At 40.9% G+C, this 13,239-nt stretch overlaps 2 protein-coding genes across 8 annotated transcripts in view; one reads left to right on the top strand and one right to left on the bottom strand.

Annotated features, from left to right (window-relative positions):
- The window catches only part of si:ch211-186j3.6 (neural-cadherin), a 264,672-nt gene extending 259,170 nt beyond the window's left edge, over positions 1–5,502 (top strand). For both annotated transcript variants that reach the window (XM_051899157.1, XM_051899156.1), the window contains 2 exons: positions 949–1,103; positions 2,126–5,502. In XM_051899157.1, coding sequence (XP_051755117.1) covers positions 949–1,103; positions 2,126–2,671 — 701 coding nt within the window. In that variant the 3' untranslated portion in view covers positions 2,672–5,502. The remainder of the gene's footprint in view (positions 1–948; positions 1,104–2,125) is intronic.
- dpy19l3 (dpy-19 like C-mannosyltransferase 3) overlaps positions 1–13,239 on the bottom strand; it is a 47,999-nt gene that overhangs the window by 1,932 nt on the left and 32,828 nt on the right. For 4 of the 6 annotated variants that reach the window (XM_051899160.1, XM_051899161.1, XM_051899162.1 and 1 more), the window contains 3 exons: positions 12,175–12,307; positions 8,749–8,907; positions 5,041–7,511 (listed from right to left, as the gene is read on the bottom strand). In XM_051899160.1, the coding sequence (XP_051755120.1) occupies positions 7,323–7,511; positions 8,749–8,907; positions 12,175–12,307 (481 nt within the window). In that variant the 3' untranslated portion in view covers positions 5,041–7,322. Of the gene's footprint in view, positions 1–5,040; positions 7,512–8,748; positions 8,908–12,174; positions 12,308–13,239 lie in introns of those variants that run through there. The other 2 variants (XM_051899163.1, XR_007930825.1) reach the window with 2 other exon arrangements.

Raw genomic sequence — 13,239 nt, 5'->3', positions numbered from 1 at the left:
CAAAGACAAAACTAAACTAAAATAGTTTTTTTGCTCCAAACATCTGCCTTTCTTTGGTGGTGACAAGGCATGACGAATCTTCAAAAAGACCAGATATTTTATGTGCAGTTGTGTGTGGCGAGGTTATCAGCGAGGATTGAGATTGCGGGGTGTCTGAGTGCCATTTCAGTCTGTTAAGAGGTATCACGTGGAATTGGGCTGTGAGGCTTTTATTTAAGTGCACAAATCCTTTAGATTAATCCAAAAGCAGTCGTCAAGCTCGAACACGGCCATTACGAGACCTTCTAGCGGACAATGTGCTTTTCTCTGCCTCTCTTTGGTTCCTTCACCACTTGTCAGGTTTGACACGAACGTCTAAACCTGGAATTGTTTACGGGGTCGACCTTAAAACACGTTGCAAAAGACGCATATTATCCCTGCTGAGGTAATGAAGTGGAAGCAATAGAAGGAAGGGAACGAGAAAATCTCAAAAGGTCTGAAGATTGAGAGCGAGAGAGATGAAACGCGCAAAAGGCGAGCACACAAAAGAAGGTAAATGGAGAAGATATCTGAATCGAAAAGAGAGAGAGAGAATAGAGTGTTGGCAGATTGAAGTGTACTGGGAATTCGATAGCAAGATAATATACTCTAAAGGTCAGAGTGGTGCCAAACAGGATTGATTTAGCGAGCTATACTTGACACGAGCCACAGCGCTTACTGAAATAATGTATCTGTGGCAAATCTAGGCCATCTCTACCAAGTCATAACGTTGACATCAAGCCACCTTTAGTGCCAGGGAAGCATGGCCTGAGGGATGCTCCGGGCGATGTGCTTTCACAGCCCAGCTCACTTAAAAGTACTTCACACTGAACTGGGAACAGGGCCAGTGTTCCTGTAAATTGTAATAGGTTAAAGTGATCCTTGATCAGCACTCGAGGTAATTTTCAACCACTTCCTGTGCCTCCGCAGTGCTGCTGTTGGGGATTTTCCTGTACACGCGCTGGCGGAGCTATAAGGGGCTGAAGGAGGGAGTATACCACGTGTCTGCGCACCACGACGGCTGGGAGGACATCCGAGAGAACGTGCTCAACTACGACGAGGAGGGCGGCGGGGAGGAGGATCAGGTGAGTGCGTGACTTCTGTTTCAAAATTGATTTCAGATCACAGGTCAGAGAATCCAACGCAGGAGGACACTGAGCGCTCAAAGTTACTATGACAACTTGCACAGGTTGTCATGACGCCCTGTTGCAGCGAGGCGCCCTTGTCAGTTTGTCTCTATGACAACCTCTAACATTTAAAAAATGCACTCTGATGCTGATGACAAGTGGCTTCGCTGAGTGCCGAGGGAAACTGTGACAACTTATTTTGTTCGAAATGTGGCTTTGTATTATGAGAAACACACCGAACAAGAGGTAACTGCCTGCTCCTCTGGTCTATCTGAAGTATGTGGGTGTAGATGTGTCGCAGGATCTTTCGTTCTCATATCTGCATGTGTAAAATCCTGTTACATGATTATCAGATGCATAGTGGTGCTCTGATCCTCTCCATCTGATGAAGCTTCACACATCTCCCTCATCATGTAATCAATTACACCTACACCCATGTCACCCACACCTCCCTCTCTGTCTCTCTTCCTCCTCCTCCTCTCTTCGTCTATTTTTTCCTCAAGGAGCATTATATGTTTTTCTTCCTCCCCCGAGAGCTGCGCCGCTAAATAACGAGGGGAATCATCCTCCGTGGAATGGGATTAATGTTGATGTTCAATGGGAAAAGGGGACCAGTGTCGCGTTTTGTTGTGTTGACTGAGTGTGTAATGCTGGGCTGTGCTCTTCACTGCGTCTGTCAGGATTCTTCCTCTCAGGTGCAGGAAGACGTGCACAAAGGTGTTAATCAGAACACAGTGTTAGCAGCTTGAATCCGGATTAATGCCATTAACACTTTGGGGGATAATAATTTACGTGATGAGGAAGTACAGACAAGCGGATTATTTTGTCAGTGAGCTCTGTCTTATTAGTTTTTGTGACTGACGCTTTTGTTATTACACCAGTTCCTGAACGTACTGTAATGGCACGTTATGTAACGCTAATGATCTTGTTACTTGTCAGCACTTTATGCATTTAATTTCCTCTCTCCCGCTCTCCTTCAGAACGCCTATGACATGGCAGAGCTCCAGAAGTCGCTGCAGCCCAGCCCGGCCCAGTCGGTGCAGTACAGCCGATCGCGAGCCATCCACCACCATCCTCCCTCCCAGCAGCAACAGCAACACTTTTGCCAGCCCGACCCCCCCTCCAGAGCGGGTACAGCCACCACTACCTCCTCCATATCCTCAGGAGCCACCACCATCCGCAGGGACGTGCCCCCCTGCCGCTCTCCGGCTCAAGGCCAGACTGCAAATCCCAGCCGAGCGGCCCAGCTGGCCCGTAAGAGCCTGTCGTTCTCCAGCCAGGACCTGGCCCGCTACCTGTGTGAAATTATCCGTGATGCCGACCAGCACCCGGAAACGGCACCTTTCGACTCCCTGCAGGTCTTCTCCACGGAGGGGGGCGGCTCGCTGGCCGGGTCACTGAGCTCCTTCAGCTCCGCTGGGCTGGAAGAGGGAACGGCGGCGGGTCACGAATGTTTGAAAGAGTGGGGGCCGCGCTTCGAGAAGTTGAAAGCCCTCTACGAGCGGGCCGAGGGCAGCGACCTCTAAGGAACTGCCGGGAAGAGTTCCTGCAGCGTGAGGAGAGTAGGGAGACCACTAAAACTTGTCTAAAAACCAGAGGGATTTTTCTTATGCCAAAAATTCTTACGCTTCGGCTTTCTCTGGATGTATTACTTCATGCGAGACACTCCCTCTGCGTACAGAGATGGGTGGCATTTGGGACTCTCAATGAGCAGCAAACAGGAAAAGCTAATCCAGGACACAGTAAATTGTGGTCATGGCAATTTTTTAAGCCCATCTTTATTAAAGTGACTTGCGGATGACAATGACTTTAGTGGAACCATTTGTTGTCTTTGTGTGCGACACTGGCGGAGCACCTCGAACGTGCTTCACTCAGATCTTTCCTGATATTCCATTCTATATGTCTGTGTGGTCTATGTGTTCTTAAATAAAAGAAAGACGGCAAGAAAAATAAACTGCCATGCTCGGATGTGACAAGAAGAGGGGTTGTCTTCCTCCTTCTTCGGCCGCTTTCTGAAATCAGTTCACCGCTTGTTCTGTCAGGGTGGCCACTTGTGTTCATCAATCATAACTTCATACTCAGATACTGTTGATTTTTTTTTTTCTCTCTCTATTTGCTCAGCCCTCCGCTTAGATTCTATTCACTCGGATGTGAGGATGAAAGAAGCAGTCTGCGGGAAAAAAAGACCAATAAAAACTGAAGATGTGTGAAAAACACTGAGGAAAATGAAACAGAAAGCAGCCTTATTGTTTGGCATTTTAGGAGACATTCCTTGGGAATACAAATTGTGTCCTCTCTTCAAGCCAAAAAGGAGCGAAGGAACGGCTGGAATACAAATGCGTCTGAGGGACAAGTCTGAGTGGCTGGCATGAGATGGAAGTTTTCTGTAGCTGAAAACTATTGAAAACTCTCTTGGCTCTCACGCTTTATTGAGTGGTAGCAATCAGAGTCTGCCAAACTAAAGGATAGCCATTAAGACAAACGAATGTGTGTGTTGTTCCACGTGATCAACTCAAACATGATATCGAGCTCTGCTAGAGGAGCTTACAGCTCCAGAATGAGCTTACATTCCAGTTTGCTTCTTTTCGAAAGTATCGTATTATTAACCAAACCAGCTTACCCGACCGTATCGTCATTTCCTGTTCTACTATAAATAACTACTTGTATTCCATCACATTATTCGGCACTGCAGTGAAGAAATGAGCCTCGGCACCAGGTGCATTCAGGGAGTGGTGGGCCAGCGATTTCAGACCCTGAGCGCCTTTCGTGTAACATGTTTAATGGGCTTGTGAACGCATGTGGTGAGGCTACATGGGGTGAAGAAAAGGCAAGGCAAGCTTGTGTGTGCAAATGGAATAACTAAAAGTCTCCCCCCGTGAGGCCTCAAATGCCAACCTTGTATTTTATGCATTTTAAGGCAATGTTTTTTGCCCTCCTTTTATCATTTCAGTTATTTATTTATTTATTTTCTTCCGGAGAATGCCGTATGTGGAGCATGACAGGCTGGCTGAAGAGAGTGGAGCGAGTAGGAGTGTGTTAAAAGACATCAGAGTGCTAATCCTAATGTGAACTGATCGCTCACTGTCATGCTGTGAACCAAAGGATCATGGGAGTTGGAAAACTCGATGGAGAAGTCGTCACTCTTATTACGGATCTCAAAAAGTGCCAATATTTCCAAAGGCAGCAACAAGAGTATAAAAAAGGTTTTCAAGTTAAAGCTAAGAAATACAGATGGAAGTGCAATGCTTGCTATTTCATAGAGTTAGAAAGAGGCCAACGGGATTGGCGCTTGGAGTCATCCTTGTAAGGGGATTGGGGAGGATCCAGTGTGAGGTGAGAGCATTCATGAATGAAGCATGATGGGCTCTGTCTTTGAATAACAGAATTCCTTATCTTACAAAACCTGTTCCGATTTTGAACCAAGGCCACCTGTTTATTTGTGTGGTGAATATACAGTACTCTATTTTGTGAAACAATGTTTTTACCTCATTTGTGCATATCAAAAGAGAATTGCTTTTTAAAAATATATAAAAGAAATCTAATTCTGTTTAAAGCTTTTTTTTCATGTATTTAATCTTTCTTTGAGTTGGTCAAAGTATCTTGCCGTTTTGTATTTGCATCCTTTAAATTGCTTTTCTTTTTCCTTAATAAATGGAGTTCTTCTGTTCAATGATACTTGAACATTACTGTTAAATACTGCTATATTCAAATGAAACAGCAGGGTTTTAATTTCATCTGCTGTAAGTCTCTTGATGAATAAGTGGCCTATTTTTATATGGAAACAGAGCTGTAATTAGTTGGGGATAATGCAGAACATGAAATGAGAACAGCCTAAAATCTCTGACCTGCATTCATCAAAATGCCTTTGTGATTTGACTTCCAATGACAGAAATCCTTTTGCATCAACATACAAATTTGCTTTAATACAAAAATGGAAATGTACATTGAACATCCAAAGACAAATCAACACTTTTGACACAAATGAAAACAATCCACCTGCGTGAAATACCACAGTAACAAATTAGTGCAATAAACCGTACCAAAGAACTCTTACAGTTAAACAATGTCAGCGTATGAAATCAAAGCACACAGCCGTGTAAAGATCATCTCCTGAGGGACAGTGTTGTGACAGAATGTGTGACGCAAAGATGTCTGACAGGTAAGGTAACAATAGCTGTTTCACCACATACAATAACAGATTATCATAGAGGAGCCCTCATGTTATAAACTGAATTTTCAGAAAAACAAACATCATGTTTATCTTTAAACACTAAAAAGATTCAAAACTGTTTTGCACCACCCAGGGCACCTCTGTACAAAGATATTCAGCTAACATCGTGGGGGGTAGGCGGGGGGGGGGGGATAAAATAAAAACAAACAGCAGCAAAGATCAAAGGTAGGTACATTTTTGTAGCACTTGAGGCCACTCATTTGAAGGTCTTTTGAATGCATGACTCGTTAGTGCAGCAGAGCTTATCCAAAAAATGGAAAGGCACTTTCATACACTAAAGGCTTCATATACAACTTAAGATGAAAAAATGACCAATCAATATATTTAACTCAGTTTTAAAAAGACTACTCAAACTGTGAATATATCCACTGAACTACATTAAAAACAACTTCACAATGGAGGATTAAGGAAATTTCATGGGACATTTCTAACTTTTATGAATACTTCAGCTCTGTTATTCATCCTAAAAAACACACTACATTTAATGTCCCTGTAAATTGGTATACAATGTGAAATCTCTAAACCCTTTTTACCATCTATAGCGCCAATGTGTTCACCACCTACTTACACAACTAAAGCACAAAACGTATACAGTCAGATCACATTGAACTAATCCTTTAAGCTTTTTTTAATTGTAAACTTTAAGGTTTAAATTAGATTTTTATTCCTAGATTTTCACTTTCAAATGAAAATTCCCCCAAGCTTTACTCACCCTCAAGCCATCCTAGGTGTATATGACTTTCTTCTTTCTGATGAACACAATTGGAGTTCATCAGAACGCATCTGACGCATCCAAGGTTGATAATGGCATTGAACGGGACCAATGAGTTTGAAGCTCAAGAAAGTGTATCCATCCATCTTAAACGTACTCCACACAGCTCCGGGAGGTTAATAAAGGCCTTCTGAAGCGATGCATTTGCGTAAGAAAAATATCCATATTTTACACGTTATAAAGTAAAATATCTAGCTTCCGCTAGTCCGTATTCAACTTACAAAGAAAGTGTAAAACTCTCGCAGTTCAAAACGCTTACACTACGTCCTACGCCTTCCATATTCAACTTACAAAAAAAAGCATAATTGACGTTGCATCAGTTAACGCTTTTTCGTAAGTTGAATACAGAAGCATTTCTTGAGCTTCAAACTCCTTGGTCCTGTTCACTGCCATTATAAAGCTCGGATGCGTAAGGATATTTATTAATATAACTCGGATTGTGTTCATCAGAAGGAAGAAAGTCATATACACCTAGGATGGCTTGAGGGTGAGTAAAGCTTGGGGGAATTTTCATTTTAAAATGAACTAATCCTTCATTTCTAGGTCCCTAATCAAAGTAAATTTGTGACACTGATTTATTACAGACAATTTATTCTCATGATGAGAATTCATGGCACTTCCTCTGCGCCCAAGAGTAAGGCTGTTTCTTCAGATTTGTTGATGTAAGAGTGACCAAAAAACCGCATGTTATTGTTCTTTTGCGTATGGCAGTATACAACTGTATACATTAAAAGCAGCCAGACAGCAGGATGTAGCCCATCTTGACACCGACCAACAAACAAAACATTTTCCCCCATTGCTATTTCCTGGTTTCATGTTGGATGTGTGACAGGAATGAGCATAAATATGTGCTTGGTGAAAGGGCATGTGTCGAAAGAGAAGCGATGATCAAAGAGAGCGCGAGGGAGTGCGACAGTCTGATAAAAAGAGATTTTCCTCCCTTCTCTCCACGTTAAACTCGAGCTCCTGTTGCGGCAGACCGGCTCACAGAAGATTTACACACACAAACACGCATCAAATCTAACGTGTGCTGGCTCAATCAGGCATCTCTCCGATTTCTCTCAAGCACACAGCTGCACACACACACCTGCTACTATCACACACTCGTTGCACATTCCAGATGGGGCGTTCAGCCATCCAGTGAAGATGGGCAACTGCTGTTGAGGAACGAGCACTACGGACCGCTCTCAGCTTTGTTTTTCTTCTTGAGTTTCTTGAGTTTGTACACGTGAAAGGTCTTGTTTTTGAACACTCGTGAGAAGAGGGTTGAATATGGAGGAGTGTCAGTCTTAATGGCCTCACAAAACCGTGGATGAGACGCCGCGATGAGATCCGGCTCGTTTTCACCTGGGCCGTCCATGATCTGTAACAAACACACATGCACAAATTGGTCTTGAAATGGTGCTTCTTTTCTATAAGATGATATTTTTTTTTACAGTGAAAAATGTAGATCAAATTCTCAGATGAAGAAGAGTCTCAGAAGTCTTCTTTTAAAGAGTTTTCCACTTCTTTATCTTTGAAATCTTAGAGAAATTGTGCCCTGAGGTTTTTTAAACATTTACTTTGAGATATATTCCCAAATTAACAGAAAGGCCTTGAAATACTTCTGTGAGATCATTTAAGCACCCAGAGATAGAAAGAACTGCCACCCATGGGAGAGATCAGAGCGGAATCGAAAAAGAGAATATCCCACACAACACATGGCTGTTTCTGGGCCATCGGTATTGCATATACATAGCTTCCTTGGTAATTTTGCCTGCAATTAGCAAGGTTTAATTAAACCAGACAGATTGAATCAAGGTTAAAATAACATATGCACACAGAACATAGTACAAGAGTGAATCTTATTCAAACTGCTGGAGGCAGCCTGAAGGAAGGAATCGGGCTGCATCAGACGAGTAAGCGAGCGAGGCTCTTTCATTGACTGCTCGAAGTCGGATCAGAGGAGCAAGCGAGGCAAACTTCTGTGAGATCTTTCAAAGGCATGGCATTCACCTCAGATCCATGAATGACAACTGTTGACAAGCTATTTTCAGCCAGAGCTCTTTGCTGGGATGTGGAAGAGATGATTTTTCTTTAAGCCGACGTGTGCGCAGACACAAATATAAAGTGCCGCAGCTTAGATGTTGGACATTTTGCTTCTGTCAGATATTATGCACAACTATAATCAACTACAGAAGAACAATCAAGCTACCCAAGTGGAAAAAAAAAAAAGTCACTTGAGCTAGATTGCACACAGGGTGAAGCGGTATTTAATAACTATGAGCTGTGGGTGAGTGAGAACAAGATTGTGTGACAAAATGAAAAATGTAAAGCATCAACTTTACACAAAACAGTTATAGACATTTTATGTAAGAAATAAAAACACCTCGGAGAGCTGAAGAGATTGCCAAGACAAAAATAATCAAAGCAAGACCAGTGAGCTTAGTGTCTAAACCAAATGATATTTGTTTATAGCCACGTGAAGAATTCGGTAAAGGGCAAACTTGTTAGTTTTAGCTGCTCTGAAAAATTCTCTGGTTCTTGCAGAGGAACTTTCACTGAAATGGAACAAGCATTGTATGTGTGGGCATGAACTGGAGATGCTGTGTGTGACCTACATGTCCGTTTGCCAGGTCGAGCAGATCCCTCAGCCTACAGCCACGGCTGTGCCTGCGCTCGTAGCAGATGCTGTCCTCCAGCACGATGTAGTCCGCTCCAACCGAACCGAGCACTTTATGAACCTCCTCAGCAGACTGACGCGCATAGATCTGATATACCTGCAGGCAACCAAACCGACAAAGACGGGAAAAATCTTAGAGGTTAAAGATTCACTGCAGATTCATTGTTCGTGTAGTGAAAATGTACTCTAAGGTGATATGGATTCAAAAATAAAATCTCTAAATGAAGAATAACAGGATATTTGACAAGTGGTTTGGTGGACTTGTGCCACTGGTTTGGCACATGCTAATTCCGTCATTGAGAGGTTCTCAAACTTACAGTTAACTGTTATAGAAATATGTTATTAAATGTTTGTGCATATAAAGAGGGAATTTAAACATTGAAATGTTAGACATTTTCATTCCGTTGTTGTGATCGACCAAGCAGAAAAAAACAGAACCGCCAAGCAAGCAGAAAAAATGTCACAGTAGTGCATACGCAGTTTCACAAACCACAACATATTTGCAGTATTTCAATTAATGGAGCAAAAGGCAGCATAATTGAAGACGCAATGATTAGGTTTGACATCTCCATATATCACGTAGACAGCAATTCAACGTGCCAGAAAGGCTGCTGTTAGCCCGGTTGTAGGGTTTCCGTGCCCTTTTTAAAAGCTGAATCGCTGATGTTGACAGACTATCACAACTAAAACTCATTTTCTCACAAACCACAGATACATAGAGAAAAGAACATTCTGATGAAATCCATGGCAACCAACAAAACAAAATTACTGTTACAAGAAACGCCAACCTAATAAGCCTTTGAAAAAAATGAATTATGGATTCATAACATATTTGTTGATATGATGTATAGGTATTTATGGACAATTTTCCATGCCAAAATGTAAATAAATACTTTTATAAACATTATTTTTTAGGATGTAAAAATATGTTGTGTTTTTATTGCATTTTCTCAAAGGAGACAAGGGAGGGGGTGCCTCATCAACAAGGTTGGGTGAAAAAATAATCAACATTGCATGAATAATGCAAATATTGCACAATATGAAATACAATAATGTTCAAATCAGTATGCACTTGGCCTCCCTGAGCTCACTGAGTTTCAGGAGAGCTGCTTTCATCACGCTGTGATTGGCTGATCATGCTGTCGTTTTCTGTCAATGTGATAATGCCCGGCTCTCATGCTCGCAACAGGTCTGCAAATAAGCATGAATTGGTCAAATTGGTGGAAATGAATGGACCAATTACAAAGTTAACAACTCACTGACTCAGATTATCATCACAAAAGAAAGAAACATGAAATGATCGGTGACATAGCCATGAAACTAGAACTGCAAAATTTGAAAAAGCGCAGAACATGGAAACAAATTAAAATATGAGCAGAAAACAAAATTTTGTATGCGATCAGGATTATAACATTTGAATTCATGTTTCAGTTTTGTCCAATTTAATTTTAAATGTGTTTAAAGATTTTATTTGTGCTTATTATTTTTTTAAAGGCATATTTTTTGATCTGTCATCGTAATACATTTGAACCTTTTGAAAGCTATTTAAAAAAAAAAAGTAATAGCTTGCGGAGCCCCATGCACAGCACAGAGAAAAGCATCTCCAATCCAGTGGTATGCAGGGCACAGTTTTCAGCGGCCTTCGTTATGCAAGTACTTAAAAAAATAATAAATTAAAAATACATATTTAATGAAAGAGTAAGAAACCATGAACCAAAGTTACAAGGTTTGATTTAAAACAAAAATGTCTTTGAAAATCAGACATAACAACAAAGTTGTTTATCTCAAATACCATGCTGTTATCTGCTTTCGAACAAGAACACAGATTGCCTGCATCTGAAGGATAATTTTTCTATTATTCTTTGAATTGGCTTCGGGCACATCCCTAGTTGTTAATTGTGAAGCAATGTGAAAAGCTTAAAAATGCATAAAATTGATCAAACTTTGATTTGACTTGATTTTAATGAACTGTATGTTAATATAAACATATATTACAGTACTCTTGAATGTAACGTAAATAAAGGTAAAATAAGTTAAGGTAACCTGGAAACATCAAATTGAACTAGCACATGAATGTATGTCGGACTAATATAAGCCAAACCCAGAGAGGACTGCCTCCTCAAGTCCACACACACCCCCTTGAAACCTCTCTGCATAACTCCAGTTGGAGAACCTCTGCTTAAATGTGCTGATTTGATGGGTAATTTGGCTCCTTGTTAGATCAACTCTCTGAATGAAGCAAGAACAGCTAAGCAAGAGTCTGGTCTTCCACCAACTGTTTGTGTTGTCCACACTCATGCACAAATGTGAGAATGAACACACCCTCATTTGATCATCAGAAATCCTCCTCTGACTTTTACCACTTATTAACCTCAACATTCTGCCTCACAAACTCAAGCAATGAACCTCCGCTACAGACAAATATCCAGTAGTTAAGCCAAAGGAAACACAACTTTGTTTCTTTCAGACAGAAATGGAAAAGAGACAGCTGATACCGAAATACAGCTCAAAACAGATGAGAATTTGAGTCAGTGTACATTACACTTTTTAATTAGAATGTTATAAATGCCCTCCCCGTTTCTTTTATACACCATAACACGAAAGTCATGGCACATATAACAGCAGCGCTGTGGAGTTTATTTCACTTCATGAAGATGCCCACTGATGTGTCAACTTCCAACAACCCCTGTGAGAAACATAATTAAATTAAACTAATTATGCCAAAAGTCACACTTCTGCTAATGAGGCCAAGTATATAACAGTGCATATGTCATTAAGAAAGCTTTTAAAGAGAATTTATGAACCATTTGCTCATGATCTTCTTGATGCGGTCCATTTGTAATCTCATCATTAAGATTATCAACTGATTTGTTAAGGTACACACTTATAGACTCCAATGCTTTCATTTCTTTCTAACAGTATCTGAGGAGTTTTTAGTGTTACTTGTTTATTTCACATTGATATATTGCTGCTTCATTTCTTTCGATTTACATAATGAGGTATGAACGCAAAAGAAAAGATTTGATTCTTTGCTCATATGGTTCTGAGAAGTCTTTCATTTTTTGATGCAGACCTGGGTCTGATTGACCATATGTTCAGTTCTGAAGCGAAACATTATGATGTATATTTGATGTAAATAATATTCATTAAATAAAATAAATATATATTTTGTGACTGTTGCACAAACATAAACCAATACTCTCTTGATTAATGCTTGTGTCCTGAAAAACCCTCTCCAGACTAGTGTTGCAACATTTTAGCATTGACACCATGTAAAGAAAAACTTGGCCTGGAGGTCCTGGACATAGTAGAACTGGGATTGAATTGTGATTACCACGAGTGAAAACAATGCCGAGACTCTTACCTGTCTGGTCCTCTCCCTCAGCGCCTGGTCCTCATAGTGTGGATGGTTTGTCAATACTCTTCCCGTACACAGCTTAATTCCAGCCAACAGCTGCATGCTGCCTGCAAACACTGCCCGTTTGGGCGTCTTCAATCTGTCACGAAAAAATAAACATGAGAAAGCTCTGTTACATACACTTCTCAGGTTTCACTAATATATCAGGACAGGGGATTGCACAAGGGGGCTGGATGTGTAGTGCTGGCATTTATGAGAAAAGGTAAATCTGCAGACATTTATTTCAGGTGAAGGGGGAAATGTGAAATGGTTCAGTGAGGAGGGATGCAGTCATTTGTACACTCCCATCACCGATGTCTGAAACGCAAAGTCTACTGCAGGTTGAAAAGGCACTCTGTCTGAATGTGATCTTTCTCCTGTCATTTTATATATGTGCATGGCATGAAGGGAAGTGCTGAAGCTCTATGTTATTTGAATAGCCTGACAGATGTTTCAGAAACCATCTGTTTATCAAAATATAACCTTTCAAATTCAGCTTCAACATTCTACACCTGACTATCATCATCTACACCAGACAGGAGCCTCTAGGGGAAGAAAACATGTTCCGTATCTTTTGTTGAAAATTCATTTTGTACTGGTAAAAGCAGTTAATTTTTCCAGATTCCGGCATGAACAGATTGTGTGACATGCCCTCATCCTCAAAAACAATCAATAAAACTGCAAAGTTAAAGGTGCAGTAAGTGTTTCAAATATCAACAGTGTTTCTCAGAAATCAAACACACCCCTCTTCATCGCTCTACCCCCAAAATGCACAAACACGCAATGCAAGAGTAGATGTCTCTTTATCATAGCTGAAGCGAAGCAAAATAATGCTTTGTGAAAAGAAAAAAAAACATGCTAAGATGACGAACGAACAATAAGGAAGAACCAAAAATGAACATAGCACACAAGAGTTTATAAAAGCAAGAGTTGGTTGTCAGTCGCCAGCACCAGCACACCAGCTCCAGACAAACGACGACACTCAAAACTGTTCTGTTACTATAGCTAACATTACAATAACAGCATATCTTG

The sequence above is a fragment of the Ctenopharyngodon idella genome, chromosome 7, assembly GCF_019924925.1.
Source record: "Ctenopharyngodon idella isolate HZGC_01 chromosome 7, HZGC01, whole genome shotgun sequence".
Classification (NCBI taxonomy): domain Eukaryota; kingdom Metazoa; phylum Chordata; class Actinopteri; order Cypriniformes; family Xenocyprididae; genus Ctenopharyngodon; species Ctenopharyngodon idella.
The sequence above is the reverse complement of the archived record's forward strand: the minus strand, read 5'-3'. Positions and strand labels throughout refer to the sequence as shown.